Source organism: Esox lucius, chromosome 23 (assembly GCF_011004845.1).
Source record: "Esox lucius isolate fEsoLuc1 chromosome 23, fEsoLuc1.pri, whole genome shotgun sequence".
Lineage (NCBI taxonomy): Eukaryota > Metazoa > Chordata > Actinopteri > Esociformes > Esocidae > Esox > Esox lucius.
In genome coordinates this window covers 21,858,090-21,875,762 of record NC_047591.1, presented here as the reverse complement: position 1 = coordinate 21,875,762, position 17,673 = coordinate 21,858,090, and the positions used below count along the sequence as shown (strand labels likewise).

The window sequence follows — 17,673 nt, the reverse complement described above, 5'->3', positions numbered from 1 at the left end:
AGGGAGGACGAGAAACAGAGGAGCAGGACGAGGGGAGGAAAGGAGAAAAAGAATCCTCACGTGGGGGACATGCTGACAGTGGAAAAAACATACCTGGCAGGTGAATTTACTGACCACCGACATACGTGAAACACATCTATACCACGCTCAGCTATTCAACTCAGGTGACTCCAGTAACACGTGACTGTGTGTGTGTGTGTGTGTGTGGGGTTGATACCTATGCAGGACCTGGAGTCCAAGGCGGCCATAAAGCCATCGTGACACAGACAGTGGTACTGGCCAGGGACGTTGGTGCACTGTCCTCCTTCACAAATGTCAGGCTCCTGTTCACACTCATCCACATCTGGAGGACAAGACAGGTAGGGGATAGGAAACACACAGACACAGGTAGGAGATAGGAAACACACAGACACAGGTAGGAGATAGGAAACACACAGACACAGGTAGGGGATAGGAAACACACAGACACAGGTAGGAGATAGGAAACACAGAGACACAGGAGGGAGGGGAAGAAAAGGTCAGAAAAACCAACGAGTGAAAAATAACCCAGTTGACAGAACAGCTGGTGAACAGGCTGAGTAGAAACTGTGACTCACACTCAGTCAACAACATCACTGACTGACTGGATAACTGCCTATCTGACTGGCTGATTTACTGTCTGACTGACTGGCTGACTATCTGACTGAACGCATGGCTGACTGACTGGCTGACTGCATGGCTGACTATCTGACTCGCTGCCCTTGACCGAGGTCTGACTTACATGCTGTATAGTACATTACCATATAATACAGTACAGAGTAGTACATTATAATCACTATAGTACAGTACATGTGCAAATCAGTCATTTCCCAGTGGTCCTTGGGAAATGGAAGAAAACACAACTACTTTAACCTCATTATCATTGTAGTCCTGGGCTGGAACACCAAACCTAAAAAACGCTAAGAACGTGTCACTGCCCCAAAATATCTGGAGCCCACTGTGCTATTCAGATAGACAATGAAGTGCTTCTGCTGTGTTATGTCCTGATGTAGTACCGTGATGTATAACAGTGGGGTCAGAAGGAAATCCAGTGAACACTGAACCCTAAACCGCCTGGTCCTAGCTCACATCCCGTACAGAGAGAGTCGAAAACGCCAAGTGTTTACCAGAACAGCTCCTCCCGTCTGGCGTCAGCTCGTAGCCCTTGCTGCAGCTGCACTCATAGCTCCCCTCGGAGTTGGTACAGTGCAAGTCACAGCCACCGTTCTCGATGGAGCACTCGTCAATGTCTGAAACACAAACAGTTAGCCCGCCCGAACCACAATTTGGAGAATAACTTTCATTTCATCGGGCCATTCTAAAGATATGAGCCGTTTGCTTATGTTGCTAACCGGTGTCGAGTCATCGTACCTACGCAGCTCTGCTTGTCAGGCGTCGCTTGGTAACCAGAATCACACGAGCAGCGGTAGGTCCCAGGCACGTTAACGCACCGGCCGTGCAGACACAGGCTGACGCCCTGCTCACACTCGTTGTAATCTGTGTGATGCAAAATTTGTGACACATTCAATGATTCTGAGGTAAACCAGGAAATAAATGTACTGTCTTGGCTTCCCGGACCAGTTTAGGCCAAGTTCCATACTAAACAGTCGACTGACCAGGGGAACCATAAGTGAGGTCTGTAAAGTCTGTCAGAAACAAATCTCTCCAGTGTACAAGGAGGATTTAAACTATCTTGCATCAACGATAAGAACGCCATTACAAGAAGATGGAGAGTGAGTGTTGGGAAAAATAATAAGTAAAGGTCCCAAAAGAAAAACATAAACCCGGCTAATGGCCATTTGAAATACCAAAACGTTTCAAAATCTCTTCAAAAAGCCTAGTGGTGAAGATATGATCATTTCTAAGGCCCAACGTGGGATTAAAACAACAACAAATGGGGCACATTGCCAAATGAACAACTCAAATCCAAAGTTCAGCTCCAGATGTAAGAACTAACCACTCCTGACATGTTCATAACCACGATTTAATGCTATACAGACTTTGTTTACAGTGGGGATTACGAACAGTGGGGTAAAATAATCTTGTATTTTGGGTTCTGATGGAATAAGACAGTTAAATATACACTTGCTTAACATATATTTTTTTTTTAACAAGAAACAATTCCAAAAACAGAAGTATCAACCCCAGATGGGCCCTTTAACAGAGCACTGACCCTGCTTGTAACTTTGTATCCAACAATCTTTGTAGGTTATGCCAATCTAGGGCATTAGGTTACAGTCTTCAGCAGTTCTACAGACAGAGGATAGTCAAGCCTTGACCGAAAAATGTAATTAGCCCACAATAACAGCTAAAATGTATGAAAGCCTTATGCAATGGTTGACTCAACAATAGTGAATTTAAGTCTTATTTATTCAGTAATACTAGATTGGTCATCATCAACATTTACAGTAGAACTTTGGGAAGAGAACATGCTAACTCTGTACCAAAGAAACCTGGTCACCATAATTAAAACCAACTCACACCGTTTTGAGAAAAACACATTCCGTAATCATAAGTTTATTTTTTTCTTTCAAAGATTTTACCTTAACTAAAAGTTACATCACTCTAATATGTTGATCATGCTGAGCAAACTAACAATTTTTGCCCATCTTTAACATGGGGACAATCATTGGGGCTTGTGTGTGGTATCTTGAGGTCTAAAACGTACCCTCGCACGCTGCCCCGTCTGCAGCCAGCTGGTGTCCCAGGGGGCACAGGCACTCATAGCTGCCCTCAGTGTTCTCACAAGAACCCCCATGGCAGAGGGACGGGTCACGCTCACACTCGTCAATGTCTGCAAAAACACACAACCCCGACACAAACAGGCAATTTAGGATCAGCACCAGACAGAATGACAGACCATTTTCTAACACTCGCCACCAACACTATATTGAAATGTGTTCAGGTGTCCTTTATGTACAAGTTTATGGCCACTGAATGCAGGTGACAGGGGTACAAAGGTGACAGGGGTACAAAGGTGACAGGGGTACAAAGGTGACAGGGGTACAAAGGTGACAGGGGTACAAAGGTGACAGGGGTACAAAGGTGACAGGGGTACAAAGGTGACAGGGGTACAAAGGTGACAGGGGTACAAAGGTGACAGGGGTACAAAGGTGACAGGGGTACAAAGGTGACAGGGGTACAAAGGTGACAGGGGTACAAAGGTGACAGGGGTACAAAGGTGACAGGGGTACAAAGGTGACAGGGGTACAAAGGTGACAGGGGTACAAAGGTGACAGGGGTACAAAGGTGACAGGGGTACAAAGGTGACAGGGGTACAAAGGTGACAGGGGTACAAAGGTGACAGGGGTACAAAGGTGACAGGGGTACAAAGGTGACAGGGGTACAAAGGTGACAGGGGTACAAAGGTGACAGGGGTACAAAGGTGACAGGGGTACAAAGGTGACAGGGATACGAATTCGGCCTTTCCCTTTATTTCCTCCATGGACTCCTGTCTTTTCTGTGGTCCCACCAGTTATATAAAAACACATTTAAAAGAGATGAACAAGGTGTAAAGGCTCCACTCCTTTGAAGTTCGACAGTGAAATCAGAAGCTGTGGTTGGAAAAATTAAAGTGTGATTGTGTTCACTTTGGAGCATGTGGTTTTACTACGCCGATGTACGAGTTAACTTCTTAAACCTGTTTTTGTGGTACTACACATACAGTCTGGTGAAAATGTAAGTACAGCTTCTAGAAGGTGAGCATATTGTTGACCCCTCTTCAGAGTACTGCTTTAACCATGTCTGGTTCAAGGGCTTTCTTGCATTCACTGCCCTCTTGAAGTCCCCCACAGCATATCGGTAGGAATGAGATCTGGGTATTGACTCGGTCATTCCACAACCCTCCATTTCTTCTTTTTGAGCCATTCTGTTGTAGCTTTGATTGCGTGTTTTGGATTACTGTCCTGTTGCAAGATCCATATTCCTTTCAGCATCAGCTTTTTGACTGTTGGCCACACATTCTCCTCAATAAGTCTTGGGTACAATATGAAATGAATTGTTTACATGATGGCAAACTGGACAAGCCCTGAGGCAGAAAAGCAGCCCCAGACCATTATGCCTCCACCACTATATGCATTAAGGTTGGAATGAAGCACTTCTGTTCAAAGGCATTGTTTTGGTTTTGCCAAACACATCGCCAAGCATTGTGGTCACACTACTCCAACTTTAACTCATCTGTCCGGAGGTCATCGTTCCAGTCATTTCGGTCTTTACTCAGGTGTTGTCTGGCAAACGGCAGTCGACTCTTGATATTCCTTTTTGAGAACAGAGGCTTCTTTCTGAAAGTTGACTCGCACCAGAACACTGATTGTGGCAAGAGAGGCCTGTAGATCCCCTTGATGCAACACCGGGGTTCTTAGAGGCTTCTATGAGCATCTTTCAGTCCGCTCTTGGGTTGAATTTGGTGTGACAACCTGTCCAACGTAGATGACCAGTTGCGTTTAAGGGACAGTTGAACCAAATGAAATATATATATTTTTTTATGTAGGCATTACGTGGTCTGGCACCTGGTTACATTAGTGACATGCTCAACACATACTGCACTGTTAGGCCTCTCAGATCGGAAAAAGGACTTCTGGCTGTCCCGGAGTCTCGACTGAAAACTAAAGGGAACCGGGCCTTTGCTATATGGGCCCCTAGAGTCTGGAACAGCCTACAACAGACTGAGATGCTACATCAGTGCATTCTTTTAAATCTTACCTAAAAACGTATTTTTCTACCATGGCTTTCACCAATATTTTAACTGGGATTTTATATTATGTTTATTCTTTTTACTTCCTTTACCTTTTTTAAATATAAATATTTTATTATTATTTTCATGTATTTCTATTTTTATTGTGTGTAAAGCACTGTGTAATTGTACTTGAAGTGCTATACAAATAAAGCTATTATTATTATTATGTAGCAAGCAGTGCGTGACAGCTATCAACGCTCTGATTTTGTTTCATTTGTATGTCCCACCTGAACAGCGGGGTCATCAGGGTTAGAGGGGAAAACAGGGAGGTTGGACTCACCCATGCAGTTCTTCATCATCATGAAGCCGCTCTCGTAGCCCTCGAAGCACTCGCACCCAAAATCACCCAGAGTGTTGACACAGACTCCACGACCACACAGATCCGGAGAGATGCGACACTCGTCTATGTCTGTACACACACAGTGAGGACAGCAGAGTAGATGCTATTGTATTGATAATGTCGATTGTGGTTCTGGACCTGAGGGAACCTGCCGGAAAGCATTTACCTACAACGTTTAAGCCAGGTGTAAACCACTTGACAAATACATGTTTGTTTCTTCTGAAACAAAATACAAAACAATATATACACTACTGTCTGTTCTTAGAAACGTGTTCCCAATAACCGGATCATATAGTCTCACCTGTACAGTTGCGTTCTTCCATGTCCAGGGCAAATCCTTGGGGACAGTGGCACCTGAAACTGCCAATTGTGTTGCGGCACGTGCCATGCACACACAAGCTGGGGAAACCCTTACACTCATTGATGTCTGCGCCAAGGAGAGAAACATCCACAAATTATCTACTTAACAATGACAAACACTCAAATCAACTCACACAAATATTTACAATGACAAACATACCGAACGACTATCCATCAACACAAACCTGTTGAGTATCAGAGCCATACGGCTTGAACAGGAACCTGACTGTTAATTCATGTTGTATCGAGGAGGTACACTTCCTTGGCTCCCGGGAAACCCAGGGTCGTACACGGACGTTCCATCCCCACTCCACTCACCTTTGTAGAATGGCCTTCCTGTCAGGACGTCTCCGCGGTTGGCAAAGCCCGGTCCTCGGGGACAGAGGGCATCGTACTCGGGGGTGCCAGGTAGTGGGCACGCCTCACACTCCCGCCCCCAGGCAGCGCCCACCGTGCAGCAGCAGGCATCCATGCGGAAGCGCCCGGGCACGGGCTTGGCGCACGAGTCCTCCTCCCACGTCAGGAAGCAGTGTTCAGAGCGCAAGTCTGTCCAGAGTTCATTCACACAGCGGTCCACACATTCCAGAATGAGGTCCACGGGCATACAAGTCAACCCTTTTCTGGTACATTAACACTAAAAATACTAAGTACATTAACGATTAAGTGTCAATATATAAAATTAAGGTGTCATTATACATTAACGTTACACTTTACATTAATGTTACACTTAACGTGAACGTTACACTTCAAGTTAACGATACACTTCAAGTTAACGATACACTTTATGTTAATGTTACACTTTACATTAGGTTACACTTTGCTTGAACCACAGCAATGTAATTGGATCACTGTGACTACAAGGTTGGAAACAGTTCCACATCCCCCCAGAATTCTTTGTTGATGAACTTCAGGTTAGAGGATTCCCTCACATCTTATTCCAAAATACTTCTATCCAGATATCTGAAGATGACTGTTTTAGCAACCAAAGTGTGTGTCCACTCACCCACACACACTCTGCCGCTGGAGTCCAATGTCAGACCATCAGAACACTGGCACGAAAAGGAACCCTTGTTGTTCACACAGAGTCCATTAGGACACACACCTGGGAACACCTCACACTCATTCACATCTACAGCAAGCACAACAGGGACAAGAGGAGCAGAGGTTCAATATGAATTGCGTGTAACAAAGCGCTTTGCTACAGTAAGCGTACAGCGCTGAGAGCTATTGGATTCTATTCAATCAAAATTACTTGATGTTCTGTATTTGGAAAATAAACTAAATTATTCTATACCAGTGGCTCAGCTAATGGTAAATTACATAATATAAAAACAAAATGAAATTTAACAAATGAAATCATCCAGAAAGAAGATATACATGTTTCCTCTGTGGCCAGCTAATGTCTTTTTTGTGTTTATACCACCCCACAGCAATAAAAAGATCCACTTATCAGCAGGTCAAGGTTGATGGGTAATTACTGCTCCCCTTGCTGACATACTAAATTACCTGAAGATCTAATCTCATATTGCGGCAGTGCTCCATACTAACACTGTGTGGAACTCTATGACTTATTCAGCCCTTTGCAATGGGCCAATATGGGTTTCATCTCTTTCAGCTCTTCAAAAAAGAGATGCAAACTGATGCCGTAGTTACCTTCACATTTGAGCCCTCGCGGCCTGGCAAAGCCTCTGGAGCAAAGAGGATCTGCAAGAGAAGGTCGGAATGTTTTTGTGAATGGGAACGTTGGGAATTGAGGACATGATGCAAAAGGCCCACGCTTTGAGGACAGTGCGAGCTAGGTGCCCAATGGCATCCCGTTCCCCATACAGCACATTCGTTTTAACCCGGATGTTTTGTCAAAACGAGGGCACCATTTGTCAGGCTACTAGAACCCTGTCTCACTGAAAACTATGACAAACAGACTTGGAATATCACTTCTACAGTAGAGACAGCAGACTAAGTAACATGTGTAAGGGATTATTAGATGGTGCATTAGGCCGGGGTTAAGGAGAGGAGCATTCAATTTTTGGCTTTTATATCTTATCTGCTCTGACAGAAATATGAGAATGAACTTAAGTTACAGTAAGCGCTAAGATTTATGGAGTGATAATGTACCCATAAATGCCTGAAACAACCCTAACACGGGCCTAACATCAACATGGGTAATCCGTGCCAGGGAAAAGGCCTTTTGAAAAAAAAAACAATAGATTTAAATAAAGCTTTTTGTGGCTTGGATTTTCATTATACTCACTGCTAGCTAATGCATTGTGGGTAGACTGTATGTGGCCACAAAATCAGAAAGAAAACAGAACATGAAATGCTGGCTGCGAAGGAATAATAGTACAAAAAAAATCTCCAATTAGAGCGGACTGCTGTGGTGAAGTGTTTGCTGTATTGGGCAACGTACGTCCACCAATAAGAAACCAGGCTCATTCCACTGGCATGACGAAACCAGCCAGTTAAAAATCTAAAAGGACCACTAAGCCCAGTTTACTTAAGACACAGCCTCAATACCAAGGCCATATCACAAACAGAAACACACACAGCCCAGGGTTTCCACAGCCAACGTTTCTTACAGATCGGAGGAGCTACAGATGTAGAACTCACCAAGAAAGCTTGACCTTATCAGCTGCTATTTCCTTGCAAGCTGACTGTAAACAATATTAGTGTTCATTACCAAATGACAGAAACTCCGGACCGAATAAAAAGTCGCAGTAAAAAATATTTATAAACAGAATCGCTGCATCCACATCTGGAAGACTGCAGAGGTCATTGGTCAGACAAAAACCTCATAAATGGTTTTATTACCTCACGTTGCCTTGTGTTGTCAAACCTAGTTAAGCGCTGGCATCTACATACAGAGTGGTCAACCATTACCAGAGCTGGGAACCACTGATCCAAATGATTTGTCTCACAGGGACTTCCCCAGTCGGAGCTGGTCCAAATCATTTGTCTCAGAGGGAGGTCCCCAGTCGGCGCTGGTCCAAATCATTTGTCTCAGAGGGAGGTCCCCAGTCGGCGCTGGTCCAAATAATTTGTCTCAGAGGGAGGTCCCCAGTCGGAGCTGGTCCAAATAATTTGTCTCAGAGGGACGTCCCCAGTCGGCGCTGGACCAAATCATTTGTCTCAGAGGGAGGTCTCCAGTCGGAGCTGGTCCAAATCATTTGTCTCAGAGGGACGTCCCCAGTCGGAGCTGGTCCAAATCATTTGTCTCAGAGGGAGGTCCCCAGTCGGCGCTGGTCCAAATCACAGACTAGCTGACTTACCTATCTCACACTGCTCACAGGGACTTCCCCAGGCGGCGCCCAGGGTGGCACAGCACTCTGACCTGAGCGTTCCACCATTGATGTTGACCTCACAGCGGCCATCTTGGATATTCAGCCAGCAGGTCCCCTTGACGCTGTCTACGATTCAAAACACATCACGGTCCAGTTGTATTTATCAGGCCTGACTAGTGTCAGCAAACGATGGGAGGGAGAATGACGGAAGTGTTTTTGTTTGTGTTTACTCACCGATGCAGATGAGTCCGGTGGCGTCCAGCCTGCTCTCAGGGGAGCACTCGCAGGCGAAGGAGCCGGCTGTGTTTCTACACTGGCCGTTGAGACAGGGGGCGCTCTCACACTCGTTCACATCTGCAAACGAGGCAGGGGGTCACGTTGGGGGGGGGGGGGCACATTTTGATCAGTTAGTAGAGGGCCACACCAGAGCTGAGCTGAGAGGGAAGCATCTCAGAGCTCTAGACATTCCTTTACACATCCACTTCCCTCCACGACCACTGATCTGAAAATATATATGTGTACAGGCATATGTGGTAGAAAACTTCTGTAAAGCTGTGTTTTGATAAAAAGCTGAGTGGGTCTGTAGACATGTAACCACTCTGAAACCACAAACACAACACCTGGCTATCAAGCACATGAAAATGACAGTTGTACCCGGCTTTTGGGCAAAATTATTTTGGGCAACATAGCTTGTGAGGGATTGCAGTTCTCTTAGTGTGGACCGAGAGCTATTAACAAATCTCAGCTAAAAAACTAATCTCAGTGGAAGAAACAGGGAAACTCCCTAACTGGAAACCATTAAAATCAATACCGTTATCAATAACACATTGGGGCTTTTTGTTTTTATTTGTCCAGGAATTCACATAAAGGCCAGAAGAAGCGGGAGATACCTGGAATGTGTAGTTAGCTCCCAGCCAGTTCACAATCACTATAACCACTGGCACACAGTGGTTGTTTACCACGATTTCTTTTCCACTTCAGCTTCAACAGTTAACAAATGTTTTGAATTTAAGGATTATACTCTTTTTGCAGTCAATTTAACAAAAGTTCCAATCAAAATGTGATTTCCACTTTTAATCAAACCCCAAATTGGATATGGGCATCCACATCGGAGAGGTATTGGGGTCGTTGGTCAGGCTCCAGGACAAAACAACAGATTTGGTGACTTTCCCGGCTCTGGTAAACAATTTGTCGGAATGTTTGTGCTAGCCGGCATTTTTTTTTTTTTTACTGCATTCTCAGAATCCACACCTACAAATTGCACCAATGCAGACAGAGAAATGAAATGCAGTAGCAACTGAGCAGCAGAAGGGCAGTGTGAAACTCTTGAGTTCAAACATTTATCAAACTTTTCTGGAACAATGTCATTGTAAAAAAAAAACATATATTAATGGCCAACTGGAATTAATTTCAGCATCCAGTGCAGCAAACACCAAACACTGAAAACACAAAATAGTCCTTGAACCCAGGCTTCACTGAGTAGATAATTTACATCTGACTTCTACAGTACACGTGCTTACAAATGTGCCAATTATAGGCGGGAGCCTGGAAATTGCCACTGTTTCCTAATAACCGATATGGCTATTTTAGTCATTGCTTTAAGACAGCTAGTAAACGATGACAAAAAAATGTTGTTTTGGAAGAAGGCAGAAAGGGCGGAGTTTGAGTGGTAACTTTGGTTTGGTGACTGAAAGGAGCAGTCTGTCGTGCTCGGCTCTGTCCCCAGGTTAATCACTGACTGGAACCCACATCCTTTGTGATTCAGATGTTTCCACGTCCATGGCTGCATCCCAAATGAAATCCTAGTACACTATGCCATTTGAACTTAATCAATTGAAACCGAACTAATTCTTGCATGGATACAGGTTCCCTCTCGGTAAAGAGATCTCCCATTTTCTATGGCCCAGATAAATGTACTTATATGAATGCTATGCACCTCAGTATTTACAGCTACCTAGGCATCGTCTAGCTAATTGGTTTGACTTTAGGAAAAACATCTTTCATCTTTCTTCTCTTCTCTATTTTAATGTAAGTAAGCACACACCTAATTTCCGGTTCAATTCCCCTCTGATTTAATTTGTATTTTTAACAGAACAATTTGAGAGAGAGAATAGGGTACCTTTTGGAACGCAGTGCAACTGTAATTACCACGTGGAAAGTGTGTCATTCAAATCAAATGTGCTCTGAAACGGGATCGCGTGGAATGCGAATTTTGGAGCTGAAAGCAATTATCCACAGAGAGAAGGAACGGCTGTGGAAGAGTCGGAGTAAAGGACATTCCAGCATGGAAGCATGTGAAGACGTTAAAGGGACAGGAATAGAAGTATGCAGAAGACTTAAAGAGCCTCTCTGTGCAGTGACTGGCGACACGCCTCCCAGGGAGTTTACAAGGAACAGATGTCACTGTAAAATGAAGTGTGTGTGTGCGCACATGTATTTGTGTGCATGTGCATTTGTGTGTGTGTGTGTGTGTGTGTGTGTGTGGGTGCGCCTGCATGTGTATTTGTGTGTGTGTGCTCGATCCACACAGTCTCCATCCATCCAAACATCCTGTGGTGTGCAGCTTCCCTGTTTGCCGACTTCAGCGGTGTATAGGCTCCGGTCCTCACATCTCTCCGTGCACACACTTAATTTACCAGCCCCATAAACCAGTCGGTTTAAAGAGGCCCCAGAGAAATGGGCTGCCCTCCCAATGGCCCCTTAGGGCGCTAATCAAAAGTTGTACACTAAATAGGGAGCATATTTGTGAGGCATCATTTATTTTCCCCCACATGTTTTTACCAAGACCCAGAGAGACATGCAAACTTCTACCAATACCCAGATAGACCAGCAAGCTTCTATCATAACCCAGAGAGACCAGCAAACTCCTACCAATACCCTGAAAGACCTGCAAGCTGCTATCATGACCCAGAGAAACCTGCAAGCTGCTACAATAGCCCAGAGAAACCTGCAAGCTGCTACCATGGCCCAGAGAAACCTGCAAGCTGCTACCATGGCCCGGAGAAACCTGCAAGCTGCTACCATGGCCCAGAGAAACCTGCAAGCTGCTACCATGACCCTGAGAGACCTGCAAGCTGCTACCATGACCCTGAGAGACCTGCAAGCTGCTACCATGACCCCGAGAGACCTGCAAGCTGCTACCATGACCCAGAGAGACCTGCAAGCTGCTACCATGACCCAGAGAGACCTGCAAGCGTCTTTCACGACCCAGAAAAACTTGCAAATTTCTACCACGATCCAGAGAGACCGGCAAGCTTCTACCCACACCCCAAATGCTGCAAATATGCAATGAAAGGCGGTCTGCTAGAAATGAATCTGAAATGAATCTAGTCCAGGTTGACACAAACATATCTTTTTAAGGATGCTGTCATGCATTAGCAGAGAACTGAGCTGTAAAACAGTGCAGCCATGATGTAAATTGAGGAAGATATCAGTGACAAAAACAGGCTTTACATTTTGAAAGTGGTCTGTAATAAAAACGAGATGCACATTCAGGAAGTTGTCTGTGGGAAATTACTGCAAAGTATGTTTTTCCATCTACAAATTCACATAGCTTACTCCTGCCTTAAATTAGTATTCTACTTAAAATACACATTTATGTAATCTGTTAGGTATTATGAGAAATATATGAGAAATATTTACAATAAAATAAATTTAGGGACCCAAGCCATGAATGGTAAATCTGCTAATTTACCCGCACTCTAGGATAGAGAAACGCCATCATTATGGAGGATTCTGATTGTTGGGCATGAGTAATAGGAGATTTTTATGGACATAACCCCACATGCGAGAGACCAGAGCCCCAAGGGATCCAACTTTTACACTCAATTACAACTCATTAACTAATTTCCTCTCTGTTGGTTAGTGCACTCCACAAAGCGTGCATCCCAAATCACACATGGGCACTGGTTAAAAGTTCTGCACTACACAAGGAATGTGGTGCAATTTAGGACGCATGGAAGGGCTTAGTCACAAGCCAAAGGTTTGGACCCATGTGGACAGAACTGGGTCTGGACACCATTTTAACTAATTTCATTGGCCTTAATTGATCTTGGCACAACGGAACACCTAGAAAATGAACTCATCTGGGACTCCAGGCAAGGCTTAAAGTATTTCAAAGAATTTAAATAGTATTTGAATCCAGGGCTGATTAAGGGCTAGAGTCAGCGGGTTCAAGAGTATTAGGAGCTCTCTGATGTTTCAGTTATACTTACTGTTTTGAAAGCTCAATCATTTTAAAGATTGTGGACTACTGTTAGAAAATGTAATAGAGGGAAGATTTATACAAATGCATACTACAGGAAGTAGACTAAAATTAAAACACATGGTGAAAAGATGCAGGAGGATGACATTTTATAGTTAGCAGTCTTGCTCAAAAGACAGAATTATCTAATTTTCTGGTGAAAAACCTGTAATTCTAAGCTTGAGCAACCAGCCTTTTTGATATTAGTTAGAAGTTTTCTGCTACCCCTAGTGTGTGGAAACTCTTTTTCTTTGTCATCAACCAACTTAATTGTGTCACGTTTCTCTGCATTCGGAAGAAGAGAAAAGAGAGGGCCCTGATGTGTTGTGAAAGGCAAAATGCCATTTCAGTGCACTCTGATGGACACCACCCGGGTGCTTTCATTTCTGTATACTGTATCAAGTGACATTCAAACAGATTTACCATCCACACGTATTTCTTAAAATCCAAGAAGAAAACTGTACAGTAAAATCTATTTAAATATAAACAAGGAACCACCAGGTTATTGGCAGTATTTTCTGTAGAAATGTCTAAGACATTCTGTAGTTCGGGAATGGGAATGGAGTGGGGTAAATAGACAATGTGAATAGAGCAGAATAACTCAGAGTAAAGCAGTGGAATAGGACTTAAAAAAACACATCTGGTTCACATATGATCCCAGAATGATTGAAATGCCAAAACTGTACTGGCCTTATATCTGTTTCATCTGACAAGATAAGGAGGAAATAGACTCATAAACAAAAAAAAATAGTCTGTCCTGAGATAAAACATTAATGGAATTCTCTATCGCCTTTCAAACCATAAAAAGAAAAACACTAAGACATTGGTAATATAAATAAGAAATCTGAAAATATTTTGTATTTATTGCAGCATTACTGCGATGAAGCCTTTTCAAAAGAAGACCTCTTTGTACCAGGTATGATTCATACCCGCTTATTTCTCAGCATAGTCATCTACGCTCATTCAACCCTCGTCTGCCAGGAAGTTGCTGCGGGCACACGCAGGCTGAGAGGAAGGCAGTCCCCAGTCAACAACCGCAAGTGAGGTCACAGGTGCCTAACCTACCGCAAACAGCATGACGTGACAAGGTTGCCCTTTCCGTCCTCCCCCCTTCCAGTCCAGGCAGAGCTGAGACCAACTGTGGCCCCCGAACCTGGACCCCCAGGCACTGTCGATATTATTTACTAGTTGGGCAGGACCTTTTGGGGCCCTGAGCCTCCCTCTCCCCTACCAATCGGGGGCCCACAAGCAGTCTGGGGCCTTAAGCGATCGCTTATGTTACTTATGCCTAGAACCAGTCCTAGGCAAGACAGCAACTTAGCAGAACATTCTAGTGGAAATCGCTAAAGAAGAGATTCTCAATATTGACAAAAATAAACACAGCATCTCTTTTTCTCAGTTTCTGTCGATCTCTCCCTTTTGCTGTCGTTCACCTTCACACGTCTCCGAGTCCGGCCTGAAGACGTAGCCCTTGGGGCAGGTGCAGCTGTAGCTGCCGGGAATGTTCCGGCACAGTCCATTGTCACAGAGGAGCCGGTTGACAAGGCACTCGTCGATGTCTGGAAAACAAACACGCAAACAGTCAATAAAAACAAAGGTGACAGCTGACTGCCAGCATCTAGAAAAGGTAATGGAAATGCTCTCTTTCCATTTGTCAATGTCTTGAGCAGAATCATTTGTGGCGAGCGAGTGTGACACGCGATTATCAGTGTTTGAAATCGATGCAGAGCAATGTAGATGGATGTACAGTGAACAAAATATGAATGCAACACGCAACTATTTCAAAGATATTACTGTGTTATAGTTGATATAAGGACATCATTCAGTTGAAACACATGAATTTGGCTCTAATGTTTGGACTTAACAAGATAGAACTACATACCCTGGGAGCTTTTATTTCAGCTACTGAAACATTATATTTGAGTGTATTACTCAGAAAGTGAAAAGTTGGGATCATAAACATTTCCTTTCCATTATTGAACCCGTCAGACCCAAGACAAATATTTTGAAGTGTTTCTTATTTCTTTCTACATTTCATACACTTCACCACACAAGTCAAAGGTAAATTTTTACGTCAGAAGTTGTGTGAACCTTTAATTTTCGAATAGGACTGGCGCTTAAAAATAATAAAGCGTTGCAACTTTAAACAATACCTTATAAAAAACTCCTGATTATTCTCCAACTCTAGTGCAGGTTTTAGTTCCAGCCCTACGCATAAAGAAACAGATTCTGTTTACGGCTCAGCCTGAAAACACACATTCTGATTATTTAAATTGTGTATGGGAAACGGCTGAAGTGAAAGCATGGCCACCCAGTACTTTACTTGAGAATAATCCTAGAGTGTATACCACGCCCAAATCATTATCTGATCACTACAGATTTCACGCACCCATAAACATGAATAAACACGGTTATTTCCTCTAGTGAAAGGTCGTGAAGATAACCTGATCCAATTTGTTCTCTGTGATGTATTCCTGACGAGCCCCCGGTTAGCTGTATATCCCCCCTCACCCAAGGGGCCCACTGACTGCCAGGGGCCCAAGTCTGCCTCAGAGTCAGACAGAAAGGGAAGTGGGAGAGCTTATGAAGCTGGCTATAATTGCACTGTGGAAATAATATCCTGTAAAACTCTTTCACAGGACATATGGAGGGGCAAAGGGGTCTTGGCTCTCAAGCTGACGTGACTACCAGGAACAGCAGCGTCTGTGTTCCAAACAGCACCCCAATGCATCTGTAGCGCACTTCTTTAGACCAGGACTCGTGGAAAATAGGTTGCCACTTGGAACGACGTCTGGAAAAGACTCCCAGAATTTACTTGTCCCTGTTGTCCCTGATGTGATATGTCATTTACTTTCGGGGGCCAAGACAAGATGGGATATATCATAATGGTCAGGAGGAACATGTGATTCATCATCTAACCATTAATTGTATATATTTATGCAGAAAAAAAGTTAGAGCAAGTTTTGTTCCCTGCCCTGTTGCTGTGCTGTTAAATTATCATGTAAAGTGTGTACAGTTTGTTCCCCATGTGGTATTTAAGCTTTAAAAGTACTTGTGACTGTACTGATGCACGGCGCATGATTATTTAGCTACCATTAGGAATACTGTATCACATTGTTCAAAATGTTTTACTTCCAAGTGATTGTGTGACATCCAAGCATTTATTTATCTTAACAATGCCACACTGTGGTTTCCCAAGGCTGATTTGGATATATCGGTTGTCTTCGCTGAATAACATTTCCAAGTCCCTTTCAGGTCAACTGGAATCTTTTTCCCGTGCGTTGTCATGGCATTTCCATTGTTTTGGTCGACTTACGCTGACCTCTTACAGCATCTACTGCGTGTGCTTCAGCTTTTCTTTCACTCTGCTTGGAAGGGCCACATCTTCTGAGTTTACAGTGACTGGTGGAAAAGCTTGTTTCAGAAGCCAAGTCTCGTCCTTTCTCCGTTCCCCCTTCTCTCCTTCCCGTCTTCACTCTCACCATCCCTCTATCCTGCGGTCCGCAGGTCTTTTGGCCACGCTGCGCCCTCCATAGTGTCCGCTCTTCCTGTCTGCCCTTTTCTGCCAGCTACACCATGATGTCATTTCAAAACACACGAGAGGCAGTTTGTCTGATGTGAAATGTAGTGCAACTGAACACGGTGGAAGAACAGAGGGCACTCTGTATGGATATCAGGTGGCACAGACGGTTCCGCCACGTAAGGTCATCTCACACCACAAGTATATGAAACCCCTTGGACACCCCAGGCCCCAGTCAAACGGTGTGTACTAACGAGGGAACCGTCTTAGATGGGTCTCTTATGCGGATGTTTCAAGAGTTCAGACAGTAGACAGAGGGAGCAGTGGGTGAAATGTTCCTAGCCGGCCCACCTTTGAACCCGTCATTAGTGGGAGGAAAGCGAGATCGGGAAAACACAGACGGCTTTGTGTGTTTCTCCGCGCCCCGTTTAGGTGGACGGCGCAGAAGAACCGACCGGCGCTCACTCACCCACGCAGTTCTTTCCGGTGCCGTCGGACTCGTAGCCAATGTCACAGGCACAGCGGAAGCCACCTCTCATGTTCTCACACGCACCGTTGGAACAGATATCAGGGTCCAGGGCGCACTCGTTAATGTCTGTCCAGGGGAAAACCAGAAGGACATGGGAGGGAGTGTCGTTTAACGCCACAACGATTGAAATCCCGGGGTTTCGTACTATGCGCTGCGTCGTTTGCGTTACCTGTGCCGTCCACTGAGAAGCCTATTCCACTCCCACACAGAGCCTGGAACTCGGCTGAAACACAAGACAAAAATGTCAGTACTTTTAATGCTCTGGCTGGGGCTGTAGGCACAATGCTCTATGAGGAACCTTTGAGGAACATTTGAGGGTGGAGTTCTCGACGTTTCTGAAAGGTTCCTAAATTCTAAAAGTTTCTTTTGACAGAGCGTTCTACTAACCCAAAAAGGGTTATTCTAAGTGTTCCCCCACCGAGAGAACAAAATAACCCTTTTAGTATTTCTAGTAATGTAGGACTTGATTAAATAAGTGTTGTCTAACTGATCCTGGGTCACTGACTAAAATAGAATGTTTAGAAGGTTTACAAAACGTTTTGGGGTAAATAGAGAAGCAGGTTTCGGACAAAACTGTACATGATTTTAATTAACTGGAGTCCACGTCACATATTGGACACACAAAAAGAATCACAAACATGACTACAGCT

The 17,673-nt window shown here is 44.2% G+C and overlaps 1 protein-coding gene across 1 annotated transcript in view; it reads right to left on the bottom strand.

The window, feature by feature from the left end:
• LOC105024021 (fibrillin-2) overlaps positions 1–17,673 on the bottom strand; it is a 79,664-nt gene that overhangs the window by 29,309 nt on the left and 32,682 nt on the right. Inside the window, exons 17-30 of the mRNA XM_034289946.1 lie at positions 17,193–17,246; positions 16,964–17,089; positions 14,408–14,533; positions 8,966–9,085; positions 8,720–8,857; positions 7,107–7,157; positions 6,457–6,582; positions 5,772–5,999; positions 5,395–5,520; positions 5,034–5,162; positions 2,687–2,812; positions 1,390–1,515; positions 1,146–1,268; positions 218–343 (exon numbers count right to left, since the gene is read on the bottom strand). Coding sequence (XP_034145837.1) covers positions 218–343; positions 1,146–1,268; positions 1,390–1,515; positions 2,687–2,812; positions 5,034–5,162; positions 5,395–5,520; positions 5,772–5,999; positions 6,457–6,582; positions 7,107–7,157; positions 8,720–8,857; positions 8,966–9,085; positions 14,408–14,533; positions 16,964–17,089; positions 17,193–17,246 — 1,725 coding nt within the window. The remainder of the gene's footprint in view (positions 1–217; positions 344–1,145; positions 1,269–1,389; positions 1,516–2,686; positions 2,813–5,033; positions 5,163–5,394; positions 5,521–5,771; positions 6,000–6,456; positions 6,583–7,106; positions 7,158–8,719; positions 8,858–8,965; positions 9,086–14,407; positions 14,534–16,963; positions 17,090–17,192; positions 17,247–17,673) is intronic.